General features: G+C 40.0%; 1 protein-coding gene across 1 annotated transcript in view; it reads left to right on the top strand.

Annotated features, from left to right (window-relative positions):
• Positions 1–25,693, top strand: part of ak5 (adenylate kinase 5) — a 70,960-nt gene that overhangs the window by 1,686 nt on the left and 43,581 nt on the right. The window contains exons 2-6 of the mRNA XM_019253599.2: positions 10–196; positions 2,136–2,303; positions 5,239–5,411; positions 9,869–9,982; positions 21,668–21,859. Coding sequence (XP_019109144.2) covers positions 10–196; positions 2,136–2,303; positions 5,239–5,411; positions 9,869–9,982; positions 21,668–21,859 — 834 coding nt within the window. The remainder of the gene's footprint in view (positions 1–9; positions 197–2,135; positions 2,304–5,238; positions 5,412–9,868; positions 9,983–21,667; positions 21,860–25,693) is intronic.

Genomic DNA, 25,693 nt, shown 5'->3' with positions numbered 1-25,693 from the left:
TTTCTCCAGAGCCTGCTGACAGGTTTGATGTACTACCGGCCCGACGACCCCATCGACTACTTGGAGGGCTGTCTGAAGAAAGCCAGGGAGCTCGGAGGACCAGACAAAGTGCGGTGGGATACTTTCGTGGGCCAGGAGAAGAAGTCCCTTCCACCTCTCAACGGCGGACAGTCACGCAGGTCCCTTTTCAGAAATGGTGAGCAGTGAATGCTGATTGTACTGTAACAATCAGTCAGCGGATTAGTTGATGAAGATACAACCGATTAATCAAAAAAAGCCTGAACTTTGGTGGTTTTGACTATTTCCTGCTTCAGTTTGTGTTATATGATCATATCTTGTGGTTTAGAAAACAAATATTTAAATGCGTCACATCAGGCTCTAAAACCTAAAAACTGCAGCCCCAAAAACACATAATTCTGCACCTTTGAACTGTTTTTATCTCATCATGTTTTTGTTCCTGGATCTTCTTTACTTATCAGCTGCTAGCAGCAATACACCCTCCTCTCCTACACGACCACGACGAAAGTGTCTCACTGCCAAAACAGGAAAGGGTGTAGACATTTGTGCTCATTAGCTCCACTGTAGATACACTGTTAAAACTGTAATAGAAATGGAAATACTACTAGTAGAAGACTTTTATAGCGTGGTGAGATAGGGTTTTTTTTTTCTAAAGTTACATGACTGTGTGCATCACGACTCTCAGATACTTCTAGTTCCCCAAAAAAGCACCTGAAGCGTTTGTTGAGATATCAGAGAACCCACAGATAAACCAAAGCAACCACAGCTTCTTCCAACCTTCAGCCTCGAACATGCCCGTGCCGCCTTCACTGACTTGTAGATTTGTTGGCTTCTTGTTAACGTACTGTAAAAGACAGATGTATGCGTGCTGTTAATCATTCACATGAGACCAAGAGGCTTCCCTTTCATCAGCTGTGGGTCCACAAGCAATGTGGAAAGTATCGCAGATGCAAAATTTGTTTGAATTTGCAGAACAAAGTTGACTCCAGCTACAGCTCTCGTATGCTAATCTTCCATTGGTTTATTATGTCTATTTTAAAGTAAAATATTAACTTTGTTGTTTGATGCGTGTGGAGCAACACGGTGTTGTACACGGGAAGAGTTACGTGTAAATATGTTTTGCATCTTATCACTCACGGCACACAACCATGCATGCATGAAGAGATTTTACAAAGAGAAATCTTTACAGTCAAGGAGCGTTGAGGGTGGACTGCTGTGAGAAATTCACATTTATCCCAGTGCTGGGAACTGCAGCCTGATCAGAAAGAGAGATTTCTGCGTACCGTGATACCTTGATTGCTGATGCTCAAATCTGTCATGTTTTAAAATGTTTGCAGGGACAAAATGCTGCTCTCACATCCTAAATTATTCCTGTCGCTGCTTGATTGACTGCTCAGCGTGTTAGAAATGTTAAAAGGGTAAAGATTCAGACAGGTAGGGCAGCATTAGCTGTAATTTCATGTCATCAACAAAATGTGGGTTTTTGCAAAATTGTTCACATAGAATAGCATCTCTGTTCTTTTCAGATTCAACAAAACCTCCTTTTCTATCCCTGACATAAGTGTTGTCTTGATCAATACCATCCTCAGTGTTTCCATTTATAATGTAATGTAAAGAGATTGTATCAGTTCTACACGTAAATAATAGCAGCTCTGCTTACTTGGAATACAGCAGCATTCAGTGATGATTTCTGTCTTTGGTAAATGTGTGATTATCAATGCTGTAATCAGCACAGACAGCAGTGTAATTACAAAACTGAATGAAGCATTGAATTCGTCATAATTTCATCTCAAATGTACTGTGTGATTGTTAAAACAGGCATGGCTTTTTGCTTGTTTTCCCGTTCTGAAATGGGATTGGCAGCGTTTGAAATAATGTCACATCTGCGTCATCGACAGCACGAGCACAGCAGGATTTGACAAAAACTCATAGAACATGAATTATTCACTGTATTTTCAAAGATGTTTAATGGTGAACTTCAGGCTTTGGAAAAACAAATCATTTGTCATCAATCTTCTAGACAAAAGCAGACAAACTGTTTCTCATCAAAACCTTTGTATGTGTGTGTGTGTGTGTGTGTGTGTGTGTGTGTGTGTGTGTGTGTGTGTGTGTGACAGTGTTGCCCGACAGTCCTAATTTCCCCTACAGACGGTACGATCGCCTCCCTCCCATCAGCCAGTTTTCCATCGAGAGTGACTCGGACCTGTCAGAGACGGCGGAGCTCATAGAGGAGTACGAGGTGTTTGACCCGTCCAGACCACGACCCAAAGTCATCCTCGTCATCGGTAAAGAACCAGTACAGCACACAAACTATATTTATAATTTGTGTGCCCTTACACAACACTGTAATGAGAACATCTGATGTTTTAGATCAGAACCACTCATCCGGATCCCTTATGATTTCCAATAGATTAGTAGAGGCGCTACGTGTAAATACTGCAGAACATCTCAGCGAGCTTAATCCATTTATCTAAACAGAAATAAAAAGCAGTATTTACAAAGTTTATATTTGCTGATGATCTAAAAATAAATCCTGGATGGGAATTTACGAGTTGTGTGTGTACACAACGTGTTTTTCCTGGTGTTTTGAACATAACTCCGCCTCTCCCTGTCAGTATCGGTGGGGTAGATCTTGTTGCATGTCGCTCACTGTGTTAAACACTCATGCTCTCCTAATCTGATTTCCATGATGGGCCTGCATTAACATGTCAAATACATTGAGTCATCTTATAAATTAAGCGCTGCAGCGATGCAGTAAGAGCACCGGCGCTGGTTGAGCTGGACAGAAAAAAGCTGCTGCTGTTTCCAAACCCTCTTGAAAATAGTTTATTTAACGTTTGGATGTTAAAAGCTTTTAAAACCCTCTGACATCCTTCTGCTGCAGCATGCTTGTGCTCGTTGTGCACTCAGGATGTTCACACTGTCTATAGTGTGGATGATAGTTATTTGTCCTCGCAGCACAAAGCCAGTTCCTATCTCGTCTTTGTGAGTACATTGTGCCCTATTTTAAAGGGAAAACAGGATGGCGGCAGCTGTCATCTCTTTGGAGGATCGAGGCAAATGTTTTGTCTGTCAGGTTTGCAGAGAAACTGACAAAGATACGTGCGGTCAGGAGGTTAGGAGAGGATTGGGCTGAACATTACGAAATACTCGGATGTCAGATAAAGTGCAGATTACACAGTATCTCTCTGATCGTCCCACCCCTTCTTTCTACTGCAAAACCTTTATCTTTTAAGCCTGTGGACCTTTTGCAGAAGGCGTAATTGTCACGAAAATATATATATATATAATTATTGCATTTAGTTGTTTCACTTCGAGGTTCCTGATACTGCACACGGACCACTTTGCTTACTGGAGCACTTCATCTGAACTGAGCCATAGTTATTGTCATTAGATGCTCCTGTGCTTTTCTTGACTACGACAAGTTAAAAGAGACTTAGATGGAATAGATCAATAGCTCTCATGTCTGTCTGTTAAATATGAGGCTGTAAACAGGGGAGGCAATCTGTCTGGCTCTATGCTATGGGGGTTCATATTTAATGCAGAGACATGAAAGTGGTATTAACCTTCTCATCAAACTTTTGGATAGAAAGGAACCTTGAATAATTATATCTCTAAAGGCCTCAGTATGCTTCAAACTAACTACAGACCAAATCAGGTGTTGCAGCGATTAGCTGCAGGGTTTTGTGGTGGCGTGGCAGGGTGTGGGTGTTGTTTATGTCACTTGACCATATGTCTCTCTGTCTCTCTCTCAAATAAATGGGTCAAAACTAAAGGAAGCTTCCTCTTTTGCAGCCTAGACTGGAAGCCAAAGACAGACATTAAAGCTCGGTACATGAACAAGCCAAGACACAATTAGGAGACTGTGATAGTTTGGTTCATCTCCCATTCATGCATACTGTAACACCTGGATTCAGTGATGTTTCAGGCTGACCATTTGATCGCTGGATTGGCCACTACAGCAAGATGTCAGGTTGCGTCTTTCCAAAAGTTGATCCTGTTTCAACTTCTGTGCCACAGGATGTCACAGTGTAACAGACTATACCAACTTATGTGAATAGTTGGACCTGCGTGATTTGGTCTGAATTCGCTCTGAGACAAGAAATTCAGAGTGAAGTCCATACCATGCCTAAGTGCATATCTTTGCACACCTGGCTAACTGCTGTGTAAAAGACTGATTTTGTAGTTTATAAGTTAATATTGATGGACGCATGTCCTCCACATCGTTGGAAGGAGGTTTCCAGACAGGTTAGACAAGGATCAGGAGGTTTCAGGTGTGATGATTTGACAAGCAGTTTGTATGAGGCGTACTGAGGCCTCAATGTAAAATCTACATCCAATACAAATACAAATAATTTCCCCCTGGGATTATTTAAGTATTTCTGATTCTGATTCTGATTCTGATTCTGAAACTGTAGGATTTTTATACCTCTAAGGAAACATTATGGTAACTTCACAGAAACTCAGAATTGGACTATCGAAATTAAATCCAACGCATTAATAAATTAGCACTCACTGATTTATCATTTCTCAGCCGACTAATTTCACTTCACTCCGGCCTGGCTTTGAACCACGAGCAATTTTGGAATCAATCATAGAAGATTGTGAAATGAGTTGCCGTAAAGCAGAATTCAGTTTGTCAGACAGCATTTATAAGCGCCTTTCACAAACTGACAGCTCAATTTATCTACTCACAAGGACCGGATTTATTCCAAATTATCAACTTTATATGATTTTGACGCATGCACCTTTTACTTTCGGAGGAATTATGATCTTTTCATATGTAGAATTATGTTGAGGTAAGATGTTGCGATATTAGAAGAAAGGCGAACACGACCTCTGTTCATAATGATGTTTACCAGACTATGCAGCATCAAACGAAGAGCTGTCGTCTCCTTTTGTCTCCTCTGCACATCCTTTATAAAGAGGATTTCTTAGCAAATGTAGGAGATTCACACATACCTGTTTCTGTCATCTTCCCCCTCACATGCCCTTCTCCCCCACAAACACTTACAAAACACGCATAAGCAGTAACACGCAGTCACGCACACACAAAATCTCACATAGTCTGGGTTTCTCTCACTAAAACACACATGCGCCTACGCTAAAACACCCACACACATAATGTTTCACACTCACACAGACACATTTCTCACACACACACGACAAAATCTCTCCCAAAACATCAACAGCTCTCTCTCTCTCATGCTCTGTGTTTAGGTGGCCCTGGCAGCGGCAAAGGAACTCAGTGCCTGAAGATTGCCGAGCGCTACGGCTTCCAGTACGTGTCCGTGGGCGAGCTGCTGAGGAAGAAGATGATCCACAACGCCACCAGCAACAGAAAGTGGAGCCTGATCGCTAAAATCATCACCAATGGAGAGCTGGCACCACAGGTAGCAGAGAAACAGAGAGAGGGGTGATGGTGGTGGCGGAGGTGGTGGTGGACAGGGAGACTATGAGAGCAAGGATGAGCGACAAGTGTGTCCAGTCACTCGTAGGTCATTATCACAGTGTGAATTTAATAAGGGACTAATTAGCAGCAGCCAAATCACATGTGTGCTGGAGAGATGGATGCTTATCCGTCTTATTAGCATCGTTTTCTTCAGGATAATGACTTGGCTTGGGAAGAAAATGGGCACAGACCTCCTGTGGTTGTTTGTGCTCCATTCATTCAAACACTGTAAAGAAAACACACATGATGCTCCTTTACACACAACCCAGTTCAACGTCTGTATGAAATCACAACCTTGATTCAAATTCAAATCATGCATACTCAAGGACGAAGGCAGGATTAAACGATAAAAGGTTTTCAGCCCATTAACTATAAATTACATATACTATGGACAAACCGTGCGCTTCTCGTACTCTCTTTATTTATAAAGCAGCTTTCAAAACCAAAGGTACAAAGTGCTGTACAATACGAGTAAGTAAAATAAAACAGGAAATAACAATACAAACAATAAAACAGTGACACTAACTATGTTTTAATACTGGAAATAACAAAATAAAAAACAATAGAAACAGTAAAAGACTAAACAGCAACCAATAAAAACACATTACAGGACAAAGTAAGTTTGTAGCAGCTTCTTAAAGCTCTGCGTTTTTTTATAGTTTGGGGAACCAGAGGATGGGAGCCACAACTGGAAACACTCACTTTAGTTTAGTTTAGTTTAGTTTTGTTTTGTTTTGTAAGATATTTTTGGGCTTTTTAAACCTTTATTGGATAGCAGCAGCTAAAGAGAGACAGGAAAGAAACCTTTATTGGATAGCAGCAGCTAAAGAGAGACAGGAAAGAGGGGATAGATAGAAAAAACAGGAGGGGGATCACTTTTTTTAAAGTAATTTTTTATGTAAATTTGCCCAAAGAGTTTGATTTATCTGTTTCCTGTGGAGCTTTCACCTGTATCCCAAAGCTTTTTTTCCCCAGTGAACAAATTTGCCTCAGGTGACGTCACGGGTGGTTGTGGGACTGATCTTTTGGATGTGGATAGTCCCCGTCTTAGTCGACTACTTGTTATGACTATATTTCCATACTTGTTGAAGAAAGCAGTGGGATACAGATGACATTTAGAATATTTTTTTTACCACACACGTGTTCCCAAGGTCAGTTTTAGAATCTACAAAATAATCGGGAAGTTGACGTTGCATTTGTCCTTTAGGCTTAATGTAATGAGTAATATAAGTAGATCATCAATGTGACCTTTCTGTCGAACTCTCAAATGTCAGATGTGGGAGGATTATTAAAGTCGCCATTGACAGTAGTTTTTTTTTTTTTTTTAGATATTTACAACATGTGAGCTAATTCTAAAGTTAATTGTCTCCAGATGATAATGAACAGATACTGGTGGCTGTCAAAGAAAAAGCATTTTTCAAAATAAAGGTACAGATGGACAACAAAATAAAAGGAAAATAAACACAGTGAGTAAACCTGTAAAGATTTATCATATTAAAGTGACTGATTCTGGTAGTCGGAATACATTTTGATTAACATCATGAAAACACCTGAAAGGGTGTTCTTTACCATCAACATGGCCACCATGATGCACTGATGATGATTCATGGATACCAAGCCCCCGCCCCCATTATAACTGGCAGCTCTCAGCTCGTAACCCTTCATGAACTACTTACTTCATCAATTATAATTCGTGCTTGACTGGCACGACATCATTCTTCCTCCTCCCCTCGGGCCGTTCGACAGATGTCAGTCCAAGAACCAGTGAGATAAGCAGCAAAGTAGGCCAAAGCTGCAGACGTATCAGATACGATAAAGTGACTTGTGGCTGTTAGGCATTTAATTTCCTGCCATGATTAGTTTAACAAAGCAGATTAGAATTTGGTTTCTTAATGATTCTGTATGTAAAGATGAGGGGAAGACGTATTACTGATCCACAGCTTGTTTTTGTACCATGTGATCAGATCTTCCTGGTAAGACACCAAACAGCCACCTTTCTTCTTAATCCACCTACCTGCACATTTTGTTCTCTAACCATAGGAAGCAAAGAAGCATACTTACCCAAACATCATCCTTTTCCTGGTTGATGATGTTTTTCTATCATTTAAACATTTGTTTATAAGTAGGCTGGAAGAAAATAGCCATCCATGCGTTTTTCCTTGTAGCCTGGAGTACTGTGCTCAGCTGTGAAGCCTCTTCAGTGCGTCAAATGATTGAGCAAACACACGCTCACTTCACTGACTCCCAGCCAATCAACTTCAAGTTCTTGTTTGTAACTCGTTGCAAGGTCATGTGACTCAGTATATTTCTGAACTTCTGTTCCCTCAGAAAGTCCCACAGGTCTCCTCACAAGAGGATCTTGGACGTCTGACAGTCTGGTCTAAAAGAAAAGACTGACAGAACTTTTGTTTTCATATAGTCAGACAGTGGAAAAAGCTTCATGATAAGGTATATATATTAATGATCGTATCGTCCGAATCGATCGTATCGAAAAAAGTCCATTTTTTCTTTTAGGAAAAGCACAGTGTAAAAGCTCCACTCTAGATGCTAATAATATACACTCTAATATGCTCTGTATATTAATTATAACAAAGCAGCTTGTGGAGCAGAGGTTAATGTACTTCACTGGTTTGCAATAACAGAAAATTATACAGTACGTGCATGAGTGGATAAGTGAGTGGATTTAATACTTGATCTTGGAAACTGCAGCTGCCAAAACTCAAGATCCACTTCCTGACTTGTTTCAGATCTTTTGACACTGACGCCCGGTTGTCTGATTTTTCCATAGATTGACTTTTTTGTTGTTGTTTACATGCTCTTTCTTGGGATGTTTCTCCACCATGTGAAATTAGAGTTTTAAATCAACATGAAGAAGAATCCTTGATGTGTTCAGAATTATAGAAAAATCTGAGCATCTACAGTTTAGTGAACTCCAAGCAAACAAGCAAAAAAAGTTGTTTTGTCACCACAAAACCTGATTAAAAGCAGTTTGTAACATGGAAAACAGCTCACATTATCATGCGTCAAGTCTATTTCCTGACATTATTTTGTGCATACTGCAATGATTAAGTGTAGGTTTTTAACACCGCACACTACAGTGAAGCTGCCACTCTACTCTGTCTTAGAGATCCAGTATGTAGGACTCGGCATCTAAATTGCAACCAACTGAATACACCTTTCAGTTCAAACTCCCTTTCCAAGCTTGTAGGAGAACAAAGCTTACCAAAGGCCCAGTTTAGAGAAAGTGTTTGGTTTGACCATTGGTTTGCTATGTGCAACATGGCAGACTCTGAGGAAGAGCATCTGCTCCCTTTATAAATACGTAAGGCTCATTCTAAGGTAATGAAAACACAACTATCCTTATTTCGATGTTATCAAAACATACTTATACAATATTTATATTCCATTTCTCCCAATAGATCTTCCTTAATCTTTCACACCGGACCTTTAAATCACTCCCACTTTATTGTGATGTGCACTATATTTACTTTGAGCAATCTGAACTGAGGGTTTAAAAGGTCTCAAGTGAGTCCTAAAAATCTGTGGAGCAAAAACAAGAAGTAGTATCTATTGCTTATACCCTTCCACAATATAATGCATCACATCTGTTTGAGACTTTTGAGAGTAAACTTCTGAGTATAGGGAAAAGTGGATGCAGCTTGTCTTAGATTGGCTTCTTTCATTTTGTCTTGCAGGCATACATTAATCTTTTCCATGGAATCCAGATTAGGTTTAATCTCTTTGTGTCGTCGGGCCACTGCTCTTATATTCTGTTAGACGTCAGTGATGGGCATGGCCACGCATGTTATTTTTAGATCGGTGCGTTGCTCACGTATCTCTGCCATATCGTATGATGCATTGCGCCTGGAGAAATACATTGGAACATGTTGACCTCCTCCAGCCACGAGGAAGTAATTGATGCTAAAAGATGATGGCACGCTCTGGCCTCAAGCGCAGTCAAGACAGCTGTACTGCTGCATTCATATATATTAAAGTACAATTGGATAAACAGATTATATTGTGGACTTCTCCAACGTGCGGTCAGAGCAGACCTTATTTATGACTCAGCTTCTCATTCACTTTTTTAAAGGGTTTTTAAGTAATCTACAACCTTGATGAATCCACATGGAGATTGCAACAACGTTACTGAAACTAATCTCCTCCTTCACACTCTTGCTGAAAAAACAATCTGTAATTATAATTACAACTATACACCTTCTCGCTTTATAATTTGTAGCTGAAATATTCTGACACACTCGCCCACTCAGGGAAAATCCATTATTGTTTTTTTTTTGTTTTTTTTGTGAAATACAAGTTTGGAAAGAGTTATTTGTACTGATCAAAGATTTAATGAACTCCCTGCCGATATGATAACTGTTTGCTTTCACTGTTTTCCAGGAGACAACAATAACTGAGATTAAGCAGAAGATCATGAAGATCCCGGATGCTAATGGTATCGTCATCGATGGGTTCCCTCGAGACGTCGGGCAGGCCTTGTCCTTTGAAGATCAGGTTAGTTTCTGTCAGAGGATTCAAAGGCATTGGTGGTTGTGTCCATACTCAGGTGTCTTGTCATTCATGAAAACTTTAATTGCTTAAAGTTAATTGTGTAACTTTATCTGTGACACTTTGGAGGGCTTCAGTTGGTTGCAGACGTATATGTCAATATTTCAGTATTTTACTACTTTCTTCAGTCCAAATTTATGGTAGACACGTTGTCTTTCTTGCAGACCAAAACATCCCATTCTTACCTGCTATGATTGTACATGACTACAACCACCTTTAAAGCAACATTGCGTAGACACTGGTGTCATAAATATGGACAGTTATATGTGTATTTATATCATAAACTAGCAAGTCGACAACAGCTAAACATCAAGCAAGTGCAACAACACAAGACATTGCAGGCAGCTGATATTACTTACTAGTCCAACTCGGCATCTATCTTTCAGACTTTTAGTTTTTTTTCAGCTCTTCAGCTTTTCATCTCTCTCTAATTAGGAGCCGTGCAGCGCTCGGGGACAAACTTCAGATCTAAGCCAGTGCCTTGGTCAAGGGCACCGACTGGGAATTTAACCAAACATACATATTTTTGATGGTGGGAGTAACCCACACAAACACCAACATGGGAGCTTGCTCAGAGGAAGACCAACATTTTATGCTGGGAGCCGCTCACAACACATCTCAATTTCTCAAAAACAAACCAGCCAGTTGAAACTGCCAACTTTTAATGTTTGAACTAATTGCACCATCTTGAATCAAATAGAGATTTCCAATTCTCCTTTATATGGGACATTAAAACACTATTCATCACCCTACAGAGCATTTGTTTTGGTATCAGTTTCAAAGTCGCTGTGGTTATGTTGTGACGTAGACATATTAAAATTCTTTATCAGTCTGCCCAGCACACACAAAGAGCTATTCAAGTGACACCTGCTACAGGCCAAATATGTAAACGAGTTGGTTACACGCCATGCACCGGAGCTGCTATCCCCTTAGGTTATGTTTCCTGTAGCATAAGATCTAAGGATGGCAGCATCTGTTGCTCGGTGGTTTGAGCCACACCGGCAGGGATTGATGTATTTGATATCAGATGCTGCACAGTGTCTACAGGTCATTGTCGGGGCATTCAGACTCTTTTATAAGTTATAAATATTTAATCTGTTTTATAAGTTTATGTGAAAAGTTTTGCCCCCAACTGAGCGATCTCCCAACTTTCAAAATTAAAACTGAGACTAATTCAGGTAATACTTTTGCATCTATTTTGCATTGGTGTCAGCCAATCTGTTCATGTTTTGTTTAGGGAAATATTATGCCATGATCACAGCGATTTTGCATACATCTTTCAAGAGACGGTTAGTGTATTTTCCCATTGACAATATTGCCATAAAGTGCGTATCATAGAGTGCAGTACTTTATGTCAGCAGTGACCTTGGATTCACACTGTCCATGCTCACTACAGTTTTTCATTTCACTGCCCAGTCACTGCTCAGTGTACCTAAAATAAACAGGTAGTGACACACTGAGCAAGGAGTCTCTGCTCTGACTGGCAGACTTGCTCACAGTCTTTGTGCTGTTCAGCATCTGTCATACTAATCTGTTTTGGGTAAGATTTAGAAATACCTAGCATCTGTGGTTCTGCATACTTTGATCTGCTTCTTGGGGATCAATAAAGTCTAACAATTACCTGCCAATTGTCAAAGACTTGAAAGGACAAGGCACAAAAAGTGAAAACATCTATGATATACAATAAATGATCAATTATTTGCAGCTTAATAAATGTTTTATATTCTATAGCAGTTGTTTCTATGCCCAAGCCCCCTAATAGTAATGTATTCTTTATACATAATATAAATTATATAATTCAGTGAGACAACACAATGATCGTTTGCTTTTAGAAGAATTGATTCTCTTCATTGCATTTAAGATAACATTTATCAACTCTGAGCACTCACTGACTTCTCCAGTTGTCTGTATGGGTCAGTGTAAGTAAATCATGACCTTTTAAGCTGGTAATTTAGGATTCATGACAGGGGACAAGAGAGAAGGGCGTCAAAGTCTCAAGTCCCGTTTGAACAGGATTAATATTTGAGGAGGAGGGGAATATTTTCTCTGCTCTAGAGTAACTAAAGTCATTGTTCCAGATGGTATGTCAGCTGTTAAATTACAGCAGTGGTCCGTAATTCATCTGGGATATTTTGCGGGAAAGAGAGGAAAGGAAGGAAGAAAGTGGCCATGTTCAAAAGGCATATGAAAATTTACTATAAAAGGCAATATTTAGTTTAGTGTGAGTGAAACCCAGTCCTAGAGGAACTGGTCTAGGAATACAGACTTATCTGTGTAATATTTTTACCCTAAATGATGGACTGAGTGATCGGCTGCAACTTTCTCACGTTTTCAAAGATATGTTTGAAGTGTTTTTGTTGCCAACAAATTGCTGCAATATTCAAGTAAACTTTAAAAAATGGAGATTGTTTTAAGAAATTACTGATAACGAGAACTTCCAGTGAGAGAAAAATTAGTTTAGAAATAGGACTGACCTGTTCCTGGATTGGTTCTTCCTGCTAAGCATGTGCAGTTAACTAGAATGGACGTTGAAGTCACATTTAATGCTTTTCCCTGAATTCGGTCTGTAAGGTAACCTTAATGCTTCCTACATGTGGCACTGCCTGAAAGCTTTATAAATCAAATTAGTTCGTTATTAGTTTTCAGAATTATATTAGATTGGGTGCAGTCTAGGTCACTTAAAAAGGGTTCAGTTGAAGATATACATAGCAGCCGGATGAGTGGTGCCTGAGGAGATTCTAGGAAAACCTTTGCTGTGTCTTAATTTAGATAGTACATTAGTGTGTAGTACTCTGTGTACACTTTGTCAGGGTAGTGTTGTGCACTGGAAAAAATGATCGTGACATTTAACCGCTTCTTCTTCTTCTTCTTCTTTGAAAAATATAAATAAATATTTATAAATATTTGTATATTCCAGTATTAACATAAACCTCTGCAGCTCCAGCAGCTTCCTCGGCCACCACTTTCACGATCTTCCCCTTCAGCTACGTAGCAAAAATTGCGACCATTGGAGGCGAGAAGTTTCATTTATGAAGAATTATTTGACCGTTATGAGTTGCACCATATGTTTCGTGAATAACTGACAGTGTGAACGCCCTTATGGACTCAAAATAGCAAGTGTAACTAAGGAAGTACATGAGTACATGAGACACAGCAGAAGTTCTCCACACTCATCACGTACGCATTATTTGATTTGCTTGTTCTGGTTTAAAAATAATTTAAAGTATACTTGTAATAATAAGATGAGATCATGGAGGGACTAATAGTCCATATCCATCAGAGTGTAAAAAGATTTTCTGGCTCTCGGGGGAAACAACCTGCACTTCTATTTATAGCCACTCTGCCAAAGTTGCTGCAGAGAGCTTTTTCGATCCCTGTAGTTACCGAATCCATCAACAGGCACACACTTTGTTAATATGTGACTTAAGGAGACATTAGAGCAGAGCATGAATGTAAAAATCAAACAGCATTACAGTCTACAAACTGCAGCTCCCCGTCGGCTTTGAACGGTGATTAAATGTGTGTTTGTGCGCTCCTGCAGGGGAAACCAGATGGGGCTTTTTCTAGAGGTACCGTTTAGTGAAAGATGATGTGGTGCTTTATCTCGTCATCTTTCCAGTTAACACATGTAAATGGCTTGTTAATGTAGACAGCCATGGGCAATCAACTGGCTGTACAGAGTCCGTCTGCTCCAGTCAGTTATGTTAACAAACAACACCAAAGGCAATTTCTGTCTCTCGTATCATATTTCTTATTCCTTATTTCACACCAATTACTGAGTGTGTCTCAAGCACACACACACACACACACACACACAAAGGTGTATATACACACACAAACATATGCACACAATCAATTTCACACACACAAAGACAGACAAGTACATACAACCTCACACAGATCTAAACATAAATGTATGAAAGTGCATGCACGCACATGCTCATGAATAAAGTCGCACAAATATATTTACACAAATGTGCACAGAGTAAATACATTTACACACTCACGTACTACACGCAAATGGAAATACACAGAAAAATACGGATGCAAAAAAGCGGTATTGGTGCCTGTAACTGCATACATGAACACATAATATATGAACATAAGATACACACTGTCTGCAGTGAACATGAACATTTTAAATCTCTCTTCAGTGGCTGCGCTTAAGATTTTAATTGTCTTGTTGACTTTGCATTTTATGTTTCATTATTATTACTGTGAAATAATAAATCAGGATGAGTCATACTTTGAATCGTGGTTTAAATAAGTCAGAATCATCCACTGCAGATTAACATTTACTCTGTAAATCCTGCAATTAAATTATGTTGTCCTTGTGCACACACAGTTTTCGTAAATGTATTTTCTATCTGTCTAGGTTTTCTTCAGTTGGATTGGTGTGGTCTATCTTAACAAGCTGCTAAAAATAAGTGCAGATATGATTTGAGAGCTTTATCACTGACCCATGATGACCAAAACACTGTTAAAGAGGCTTTTCCATCAATCATTTAGGGGATTTAAAACTGTCAGCTACAATCCTTTGGCAGCAGTGGCATAAAAATGTCAACACATTACAAACCTACTTGAAATAATTTGTGTTTATTTTCTTTCAGATCACAAGCATTCATTTTCTCCATGATTCTGTAATTTCTTACTATTATTGCTATTAATGTTTTACTGAATCCTCCAAGTCTCATCTATTGCACAGCAAACTGTTAAAGGCATTGTGTTTTAGACCTCTGAATTTCTTTCAAGCTGCTAAAAAAAAAGAAGTGGATTACAGTTGAGAGCTTCATCAGTGAGCCGTGATGACTAAAGCGATGTTAAAGAGGCTTTTAAACTCTAAACTTTCAGCAATGTAGGCACAGAAATGTCAACACCAGATTTTAAAATCACTTAAAGGTGATTAATATATACCGGAATAGATACTGTAAACCTAATGCATTGGTTCCTGAGCTAACTGTAATTCATTGGGTCCTTATTTTAATTTCTTTTAGATCACAAGCATTAATTTCCTCCACGTTTCTGTATTAATTTAAATAATCTTTGACCGAGTCCTCCAGGCGTACCTGATGCATTGCAGCAAACTGTTACAGGCATTGCGTTATGGATTCTTTAGCTCAAACATCAACTAACCGCTGTGGACGGATAACCCTTTCTCATGTCTTCATTATACTCTCTTGTCTCAGCGGCAATTGTACATTCTTTCCCCGTTTTTTGTGAAGAGGCCAAGTCTCGGCGTAATGAGCGCTCGTAATGCAGTTGCTGCTGTCTCCCGGTCCACGTTGCCTGACAGCAGATTCCACTTAGTCCACGTCTCTTGTCTGAAAGCTGCACAAGTGAACCAAACAAAGAAACAAGATGATATATGTAGCTGGCTCGTGTACAGAGAAAGGGATTTCTAACCAGACAATAACCACACAATGACACAGTATTCCCCTCCTCGTTGATGGAGCTCACAGTTGAGCTATTACTATGGTTATTATCAGCAATTCCAGCTGTTTCAAACAGGGAGCAGATTAGATATGATTAAACATACCTTCTCACTGTGTCTCCACATCAGCGGAGGCTGTAAATAGAAGAAAACAAACAGTTTGTGACTAACTCACTAACAGGTATTTTCACATTCAAGGAGCATTGAAGTCTCTATAATTAAAATGTTAAAATGTCTCTCTTTTTATAATTTGGTAAATTACATTTGTAATAGATAACCACAGAAATTCGATTGAGCTGAATGGATGTTTTTATTGTCACAATGTTATTTAAATTGTTGCATAAAAGGATTACCACGAGGGGTTGGTGACAGTTTGCTAATGGGCGCCCGGGGTTTGATAAGGACCAGAGGAAGTTCACTGGAGATGAAATCACAGAGATAACACATGTATACAGTTGTGTTTGTAACCGTGTCCTGGCAACCGCTCAGAAACAGCTCACACAGTCACTGCTGATTGGACTGGCTGGTGACCTCTCAGCCAATAATGCACAGATCCAGCAGCTCTGAGATTTACAATAGAATTAAGTGACAACAGGTTATTAAAGGCCTTTTTGTGCAGCTCAGGAGCAAAATAAGAAAATAACCGTGGTATGATTTGACAAATGAGGTGCCGAGACCTTGTGTTGTGGGGAATTAGACCACTTGTAACCCTCACTTTTATTCTCTCAGGTTGATTTTTTTATTGAAAGTTATTTTTGTTCTCTTACTGTCCAGATGATAGAAGATCTGAGTTGACTCATCGAAGCGCTCTTTACCGTGTGCTCAGAGTTATGAGCTTTTCAAGGAGCAGTGAAAGGCAAGTGCATTGAGGCCCTTTTTCTTTTACACTGGGTTGCTTGGGTCAAATCAATTCAGTTTAAATTGTTTCTCTCAAGTAGGCAATTTGTGCTGGAGTGAGCATCACATAACAAAACATAAGAAACATGCAATATGACATGGAAACATCAGTGTTTCGCGGGCTTGATAGAAATACCTGCAGACACTACTCAGAGCCTAAAATGCTAAAACATAACTTCAAGTACCTTTGTGACTCCAATATCCCTCTTACTGTTTTTCTACATATAGGTCATTGGGGGTATACTAGCTTAAGTCATAACTTTGGTTTAAAAAAGAGGTTTACAATATCGACTGTGGGGCTGGGAAATTTTGTATGAAAGTGTTGAAGTGAAAATAAACAGAATTTCAGCACATCAAATCTTTGATCCCTTCTCAAATATTTACTGATGCCACCTTAGAGACACCTCAGAGAACTTCACCTTAAATTTTGATTGACTGATTCAGTGACTTTCAAACACACTCTGTGCTGCTTTAAGCGTCACTTTGTGGCTATTCTGGGCGCTTCTGTGCCTTATTTTGGATCTCATATTCCCCATCACAATGTGAGCTCTGGGGGCGAGTGATCCTTTGGGGATCTGCGGCATCCATTTTCATCAGTCTCCCCTTCACTCCATGCTGCTACCTTGCCCTTTACAACATCAGAGCAGCCATTTATGAGTCGCTCCTGTGGGCCGCCACAGCCGTCCTGCTCCTCTTTATAGCTGCCCGGAGAGACTATCCCTTCATCCTCCCCTCCAGCCTTTCTACCTCTGCTCTTATCAACTATGAAGCTGTCAGTCTATCTATTCATTCCTGCCAATCTCCCTCCTGTGTGGATGTCTAAATGCACAACACAAACATCTATCTTTCCTGTTAGTAGCTGATTAATCATGCGGAGGATTTATCAAGGAAAAATGCCAAACATGCACTGGTTGCTGTCACTCAAATGTGAGCATTTGCTGCTTTTCTCTCAGACAAAACAAGCAGTTTTCATTGTTTTGTGACATTTTAGGGATTAAATGGTTACCAGATTAATCAAAACATTAATCAAGATGGCAATTGGTAATGAAAGTAGTTGTGAGACAATACCAGTTAGTCAAACCAGGTGGTCATCGATCAGTTTGTTGCTTGTAGGTGGCATCTTGTCTTGTCATCCATCACGATGAGTATAATAAGAGGACAAAACAGCAGCTGCTGTATTGCACTGTGTCCAGTATGGACGCTAGAACTCTCTCTGCATGTTCATCCCTTAACATCAGAGAGAAATGTGCTTTGAGAAAATTGAATTACTGAATATTGCAAGTGCACAGTGCTTCATCCACCACTACAAGATTTATGGAGGTTTAGGGGAAGTTGCAGAGATGGTAATGTTATGCTTTTTTTCTTTTAGAAAGGATATATACGCTAAAGTTTACAAAATCTGTGCATTTAACAATTAAAGATTGAGGTTTACCCTTTAGCAGCATCACATGAAAGATTTCTTGCACCTTAGGGACAAGGGACACTCTTTGTTGATGATGTAGCCTCCTTTACCCCTACTTTAAACCTCCTATCTATGTAAAAGTAGAGAACTCATCCCTTAACAGAGGAGGACCATCATCTACACCGGAGCTCAGGCAACCTGAATGACTGTCGTTCGTTCCAGATCTCAGGGTTCTTTAACGACAACAACAACATTAACAAATCAAGTGGAAACTATGACGAGGTCTACAATCCCGCCTAGACTAAAGCTACATCCAGAAAGGATCTGGCACTGAAACAAAACCACAGGTTTTTCCATTAATTTGAATGGGGGGTTTGCATTTTGGCTGCCAAAATAGTGCAGTGACCTGCGGCGGAGAAGTTGAGCCGCCAGTCAGACGATCAGATCAGTCAACCCTCCACAGTCAGCCTGAAATGTCTCTGAAACTGAGACTATCCAAGCTCATGGACTATTCAAAAAAATAACCTGTAGATTCAGTAATGAATTGTTGGATCCCTACACTGAACCCAGCTGCATGCTCACATGTAATACATGTCCATTAGATCTAAGTATGTTTGGATTTAAATGATGAGTTTGCTTGGACAAGTAAGATTTAAGACATTCAAACCTCCTCAAGATGTCTAAAAACGAGAGTCTGCTGTTCTTCTTGAGAACTGCTAGACGGCAAATAGAGAGGAAGCGACCCCGGAACGCTCTGGTTTATGGAGACAGATGGAGACGTCTGATAGTCTGCAGCCCCACATCCTTAGAAAGGCAGAACAGAACAAAATTACCTAAAGGCAAACACAAGTCTGGACTGATGCCCATGATCAAGTGTTTCTTCTTGTATGGTAGCCTTAAGCGGTATGATTTGAGGAAAGCAGGAATAAGATTTTCTTTTTTAAAAGGCTATATTTTGCTATGTTTGCTTCAGAAAGGATGTTGACCTTTCTCTGCAGCAGAACAGGAAGCCACATTTCAACATTTCAGTGCTTGAATCGCTGCCGTCAGTTTAATTCTCACGTTTTTTCTTCTTTGGTCGAGTGCATTTACCAGAACATCTCTAAAAAGGGTATTAGTCATCTCATTTGCCATATCAATCATGTCAACATCTGCCTGCCCGTGCACCTTTTTTAGGATTTTGTGTGTGTGTGTGTGTGTGTGTGTGTGTGTGTGTGTGTGTTAGGGAGGAAGCTCATCAAATGAGAGATAGCATCACTGACAGAACTGCTGGCTGTTTTGCTCTTATGTGATGATGTGATGGTAATACATTTCAATGATAAACCTAGCAACGCTATCTTATTATAAATCAACTGCTGTATACGATATCGACGCCAAATGAGCAGTGCAACATGAGGGGAAAAAAAATTGAGGGCACAAGTATGGTCACCATGGAAACCGAAACTTTTGATTTGCAAGACTCAAAAAACTGAGTCCCGTTGCCGGAGTGGCATGTACCTCAATAAACAAGCACCACTGGAGCTATTTTTGTCTCTGGCAATGCGCCACATCAAGTGTGTTTCATCTAACAAAGCAGGAAAACAAGCGATAGACTATGAATAGTAATAAACCGCTCTTGATGCTATTTATAGAAGAAGGTTCCCGGTGGTGGTGAGCTGGGTGACCAGTTGTCAGGTTCAAGATGAGAAGAGTATTTAACATTCTGCCGGCTTCATAAAACGACTGGACGTGCCTCACCTTAAGAAGTCAGAGCCATAGAAACCGGGTTATTTCCCTTTGTTGCTGCTCTGCAATCCTTCTCATCTTTAAATACCCAGCACACACGTCACCCTGTTTAGTTTACGTACTCGTTAGTCACTGAGGAATGTTTTTACGTATTGGATTTGGTCAAAAACAAGACGCTGTCAAGCTCATTTGGGCGTCACAAATTAAGTCTGCATTACGCAGGCCTCAGTGAGTGTTGCTGTTGCGTGACCTTTTCCTTTAAAATAGAATACTCGCTGTTTATTTGCTTACTATTATATCTTGCCAGCGGTCACTGTAGGCCTGACGTGGTTGCTACATCATTTCCTGATTGCTGTTGTTTGAGCTGTACAAGATAAGATTCCCAGAACTTTGTTTACTTGTTAATGGGCTCCCTGTATGGTATTTTATCCTTCCCAGGTTACAATTGTTAGAGGTTTCAGAGCTTGTTTAGAAGAAACAAGACTTAAGTGAATGTAAATGTTTGCAATATGCTCTGCTCTATGGAGCGTTTTAGCCTCTTTCAGGTCCTTGTTTTGGTTTTACAGCCTTCAACCACTGTTTTGAGTAAAACAACACTACTACAATCCCACGGTTGCGAATACAGACAGCTGCACATGCGTATTTGTTATGATTATATGACTTATGATCGAAAGTTAGCAATGTGACAGCTTTGTTAACAGCCAAACATCAGGCAAGTGCAACAACACAAGACATGGCAGCCAGCTCTGCCAGCAGCTCACCTCTGTCATGATGTCCATAGAAGCTGCTGTGTCTGGTTACATTGGCCACTTAACCAGTTTTGGCACGACACCAGCTACACTCTCTTTCCAAAGCTTGCTCTAAAACCTCACTGTACACTATCTGCTCAGCACTAAACAACAGGCAGACACAAATAGCAACTAGTTGATGAACATCGCAGAACATTTAGAAAGCTAAAGAGAGATGAGAGAGACAGATATTTCCATCGAGAAGTGGTGGAGAAAGGTAGAGGACAGTGAATATGAGAAAGGTGACCCAAAGTACAATTTTAAATTAATGCTAATGCAGGACAATGAGAACATCCATCTTAAATGTTTGACCCATTAGGATCTTCAGTTAATAGGTCTACGTCGTGTTTACAGCTTGTTGAGCTGGCTCCAAATGGCAAAAACAACATTGCAGTTTTAAACAGCTGCAGTCTTAATTGTTTTAGGACGGGCTAGTTGAACATGTACAGCAGAGCAACATAAATCATCAGCCATAGCAACAAAGAGGAGTGAGTCATCACATCGTTATCCACACAAACGGATCATATGAGGGAATGCTGCGTCTTGAGCTGACGAATTGTGCTTCATAACTCAGTCTTCTTCACGTCTGATCTCTAAATAGAAGACTGCCGTCACAGTTACGGAAAAGGCCTCATGTGTGATTGCACCGAAAATGTCATTTGCTGTTACTCATGGCATTAATTAGAAACTCACTTTCAAATCCTTCTCTGTGATCATCCTCAATCACACAGTAAGTCGGCTAAAACAAGGAAAATCTATCTGCGTGGCAGGTGATAATGTTTCTATCTCCTGTTGGGAAAGTATATTATTGTTTTGTTTGTCTGATAATCCCACCTGTATTATTTTTTTTATTATCAGTGAGGAAGCCGCAGGTTGTTTTCATGGTTACAGTTTTAAATCTTCACCGTACTGATTCAATCCAGTAAAATTCAGTTAATCAACATCAAAATTGAAAAGTGGATGCTGTAAAGACATCCAGTCCCTTCAGACATTACTGAGAATGAAGTCTGTATTTTTGTCTGAATTGCAGTTTTGACATTTTGACCTGGGTGCGATGAATTTAAAAAATAGACTGACCCTAGCCTCCGCTTGTCCTTTTCTTTTTTAAAGCCTTTTCAAGCTTTATTTTGATAGACAGTTGAAGAGTGACAGGAATGTGGGGAGAGAGAGAAATGGCGAATGACACGCAGCAAAGGGCCACAGGTCGGATTCGAACACTGGGTTGCTGCGGCAAGGTTCGTACATGGGGCAGATGCTCTACCGACTGACCTAACCGACACCCAGGGTTCCCCGTTTTTGCAATTCCTCAGGGTCACATCACATACGGATGAAAGTTAATCAAAGCGGTATAGACTTTGCCTTTCACACGTCTCTTTTTCTCCCTGTAGATCTGCACTCCTGACCTCGTGGTGTTCCTGGCATGCACTAACCACCGTTTGAAGGAGAGGCTTCAGAAACGAGCCGAGCAGCAGGGACGACCCGATGACAATCCCAAGGCCATCGACCGCCGTCTGACCAACTTCAAACAAAACACCATTCCTCTGGTCAAATACTTCCAGGAGAGGGGCCTTATTGTCACGGTAAGGGTGTGGAGTAGTGTGTATGTTTTGAACATTACTTATTATCCTATATCTATTTTCCTGTTGAATGATTCTGCAGTGCATGATTTAAATCATATGGCAACCTTCAGTCCCAATACAGGAAGTACAGAAATGTCACAGAATTTGGGAGAATTTGGTGACATCTTACTGACCAATGAAAAGAAGTTTTGTTACACCATTTATGTAGGATAGATAGAAGGAAGATAGCTTTGGATAAATCATGTTTTGAGTTTTGATTCAAAGATAGATGACGATGATTTCAATCTAGTTCAGTATTTACAGTCTATCTGATGAGCTGAAATATCTAGTCTCATTCCTGACATAGACCCAAAGGACAGCAGAAGGAGTGTGCAGACAAAGTCAACAAATCTGATTGAAACACTGTTGCTGCTGGACTAGAGGACTGAGTGTTAATTGGAGACCACTGGGATCTTCATTTGGTGTTAGAGGGGCATTGAGTTACACTTGTGTATGTGCGAGGAAGGTGATAATAGAGCTATTGGCTTCTGCAGCCAACAGGAAGCGGCTACCCACGCTTCTAGTGGGAGTCTTATTGATCTGTCTGAGTCTTGAAGCAGTGGCGTCTTCCTCGCAGCAGAGGGAATACTGAATAACTCCACTGTATTAGTGTTGGAAAAGGATTTTGTTTGCTTGCTTTAAGACTGTTGTCTGGGGGCATCTTAAAATCAGATTCTCAGGATACTCTCGAGTGGTTCTCAAAGTGCGGAGGCATAGAGCCACTGCAGGGAGGCGTTGATGACCAGGGGGAAAAAGTTAAATTAATATTTGTTCAAGCAGGGTTTGTTGATGCTACAGTACTGACTTTTATTTCACTAAAATTCAACTTCCCTCTTTTATTTGTTGCTTCTTCCTTTAACGTTAACGACTGATAGAAGTTCTGGGATGGGGGGTGTGAAGTTTGTCAGCCTCTGAAGGATGTTGTCAGAAAAGGTTTGAGAACGACTACATTACCGTTAGAGCGGATGAAACTAATCAGATGCCTTCCAGAAGTCAGAGGCTGCAGTTCATGTATGTCTCTATGTCTTTTGTGGTCGATGTTAAGAGCAAAAGTGAAAATGCCAGTGAAGCAAGCAACGCTTAACAGCTTTGGGACTCCAGACTTCATTGGAATTACATCGTCTGTGTCTGCATTTTTATTGCAAAAACATATTTTCTCTTGTGTGATATCTCTTCCAATTTCCTTTGGAATATTGTCTTTTCATACTTGGCTTATTGCATTCTGGTCCGGCTCCTTCTTTCCCCTGCAGTCTAATTTCTTCATATTTCACAGTTCATGAATCTCACTTCTGTATACACTTTAGATTTGAGTGTTTTTCTGTTGTACATTCATTCTTTCATCCATATTTTTTTCTGTGCAAGCTTGTTAAGGTTTCCAAGAGGCTTTAACAGCATGCACTGAGCTTTCTTCTTGATATTTTTAATTAGACAGTGTCTGATTTAATTTTGTGCAGTTTGTGTATGTTCAGACCAAATTAGGGCTGCAACTAATAATTATTTTTATTATTGTTTCTTATAACTAGTATATTCTTGATTAATCACTTTATTGTTTGATTCACAAAATGTCAGAATATTGTAAAATATAATATATAAAAATGTCCCAACATCCAAAGTCAACAAGCAACAGTCCAGAAAAAAAAAAATCAGTTTACTATGACAGAAAGCCAGTGAAATCAGTGAATTAATATTATTTTTACTTGACAATTGACATTTATCAATGACAATTGATAAATAATTGTATCCCTTATCAAGATTGTTGCAGATTAATCGTTTGTGAATGGATTAACCAACTAATAGTTTCAGCTCTTTTGTTAAGTGTTTAATATATAATTTTGGTATTAGCAAGAAATTTGAAATATCATCAAAAATGTCAATTAATGTTTGTTGAACCAATGTTTCATCCATCTGCTTTCAGCGTTTTGTTGATTTCATATTTTGCAGTAGCTTTTGAAAACATCTGGATGTCCATGAATTTTCCAGTTAGATAACAATAAACTGGCAGAGTTAGATAAGCTGTAATACCAGATATAGTATATAATCTTGGATGTCAACAGAAAATAATTAGTTTCCTTGAGATGAAGTTATCAGGGCTGAAATTTGTCCTTTTCACAGTTCGCAGCCTCTGACAGAAAAGCTGCACTGTTGTACAATCATGGTGCCATTGACATCTACAGTACGTTCATGGTCTGGAGAGCAGTAATCAGCAGAGGTTAATGACCATGTGTGTCAGCCTTTAGTAATGAAAAACCTCACCTCAGCTTGAAGCTAAACCCCTATGAAAAGAAAAGGTGGACCAAAAGACAAATGTGCCAAAGAAAGACAAAGAAATTCATGATTAATTGTTATTTTAGGAAATACCAATAAATCAAACAAGAGCAATTGTACCAAGGCTTCATCAAGTCGCACCTATTCTGCATTTAGAAACTTTCGATGTACATTAAATTCACTATTAATACAAGCTGTCACAGATAATCAATAAAGATTTCCAAAGCAAAAGCTGTGAATCGAGAATGGAGACAAACCAGGGAAATATTTAGCATATTTACAGTAGTAGCAACTTAAAAGTTCCCGTTCAAGCTGAACGCCAGCTGAATGGCAGCCGTCTTCCAGCTGAGTCCCAGCTGGCTCCCTGCCAAGTCCCGTGAACGGAGAGACCCCCCTCCTTCTCCTGGGCGTGTCTATTTTTTTACTGTAACTCCACCCACTCATGTAATTACAGGGTATGACCAGGAGATGGCGCTTCTCTCACAGAACTTATTTACAGTTGTTCTACCTGGAGATGACGTAGCTTACACACCTCGTTAGCATTCTCGTTGCTCAACCTTTTGTTTGCGCTTACAGTAATGGGCTTTTTGGTCTCCCAGTGTCACAGATCACAGAGCGGAAAATGCAGCTGGTTTGACTACTGCATACTGTACAGTAGCCGTATGATTTGAGCGTGTACATGAATTGAAATTAAATTTAAGTTGTTTATATCTAACATGTCAGCATTCACCAAATCAACAACATCTAGGCTGTTCTGTCTTTACTAGTGGTGGGCTGTTATCGGCGTTAACGTGCTGCGTTAACGTGAGACTCTTATCAGGCGATAAAAAAATATCACCATTAATCTATTCGCAAAGCTGTTCCAGCCTCTCAGGTCGCTTTTTTACTTTTTGACTTTTTTCTCTTTTGTTCGTTTTTGTTTTCTTCACTGTAACTCCGTGGAGTCCTGATCTCTATAGCAGTTTAGAGAGTTTTGTGCTTTTGTCGTGTTTTTCTCATGGTTTTTCTTGGTGATGTTTTTTAAATGCCGCTTCCACCTGGACAGCTGCCTTTGTTTACTCAGAGAAACAGCTGATCGCGCTAATGCCGGCCGGCATTGGCGCAATCAGCTGTTCGATTGGCGCATTAATCTATGGCCACCACTAGTCTTTGCATAATTACAGGAGCGTCTCTTCTCTTGTGTTCGCGCCTCTCTCGCGCTTATCTGCATGTAAACAACAAACTAACCCTTAAAAAAGTTACAAAAAACGGTTCGGACGTCTCAGGGCTGCCAGGCCTGTGTGTCAGACCTGCAGATACAAGCGATGGTTTATTTTTAATTAACAGTTTATTTGGAGGGGAGGGCTCGTTGTTGTTGTGCGCACATAGAGCTGCAGGAAGCCCTTTGTTATGCAGGTATTTACTGTAGTGCACGCTTTAGGCCAGGTAAACCATACAAACCTCATTAGCATCTCATTGTTTGCACTTGATGGGCTTTTTGGTCTCCCAGTGTCACAGATCACAGCGCGGAGAATGCAGCTGGTTTGAGTA

Source organism: Larimichthys crocea, chromosome II (genome assembly GCF_000972845.2).
Source record: "Larimichthys crocea isolate SSNF chromosome II, L_crocea_2.0, whole genome shotgun sequence".
NCBI lineage: Eukaryota > Metazoa > Chordata > Actinopteri > Sciaenidae > Larimichthys > Larimichthys crocea.
The sequence above is the reverse complement of the archived record's forward strand: the minus strand, read 5'-3'. Positions and strand labels throughout refer to the sequence as shown.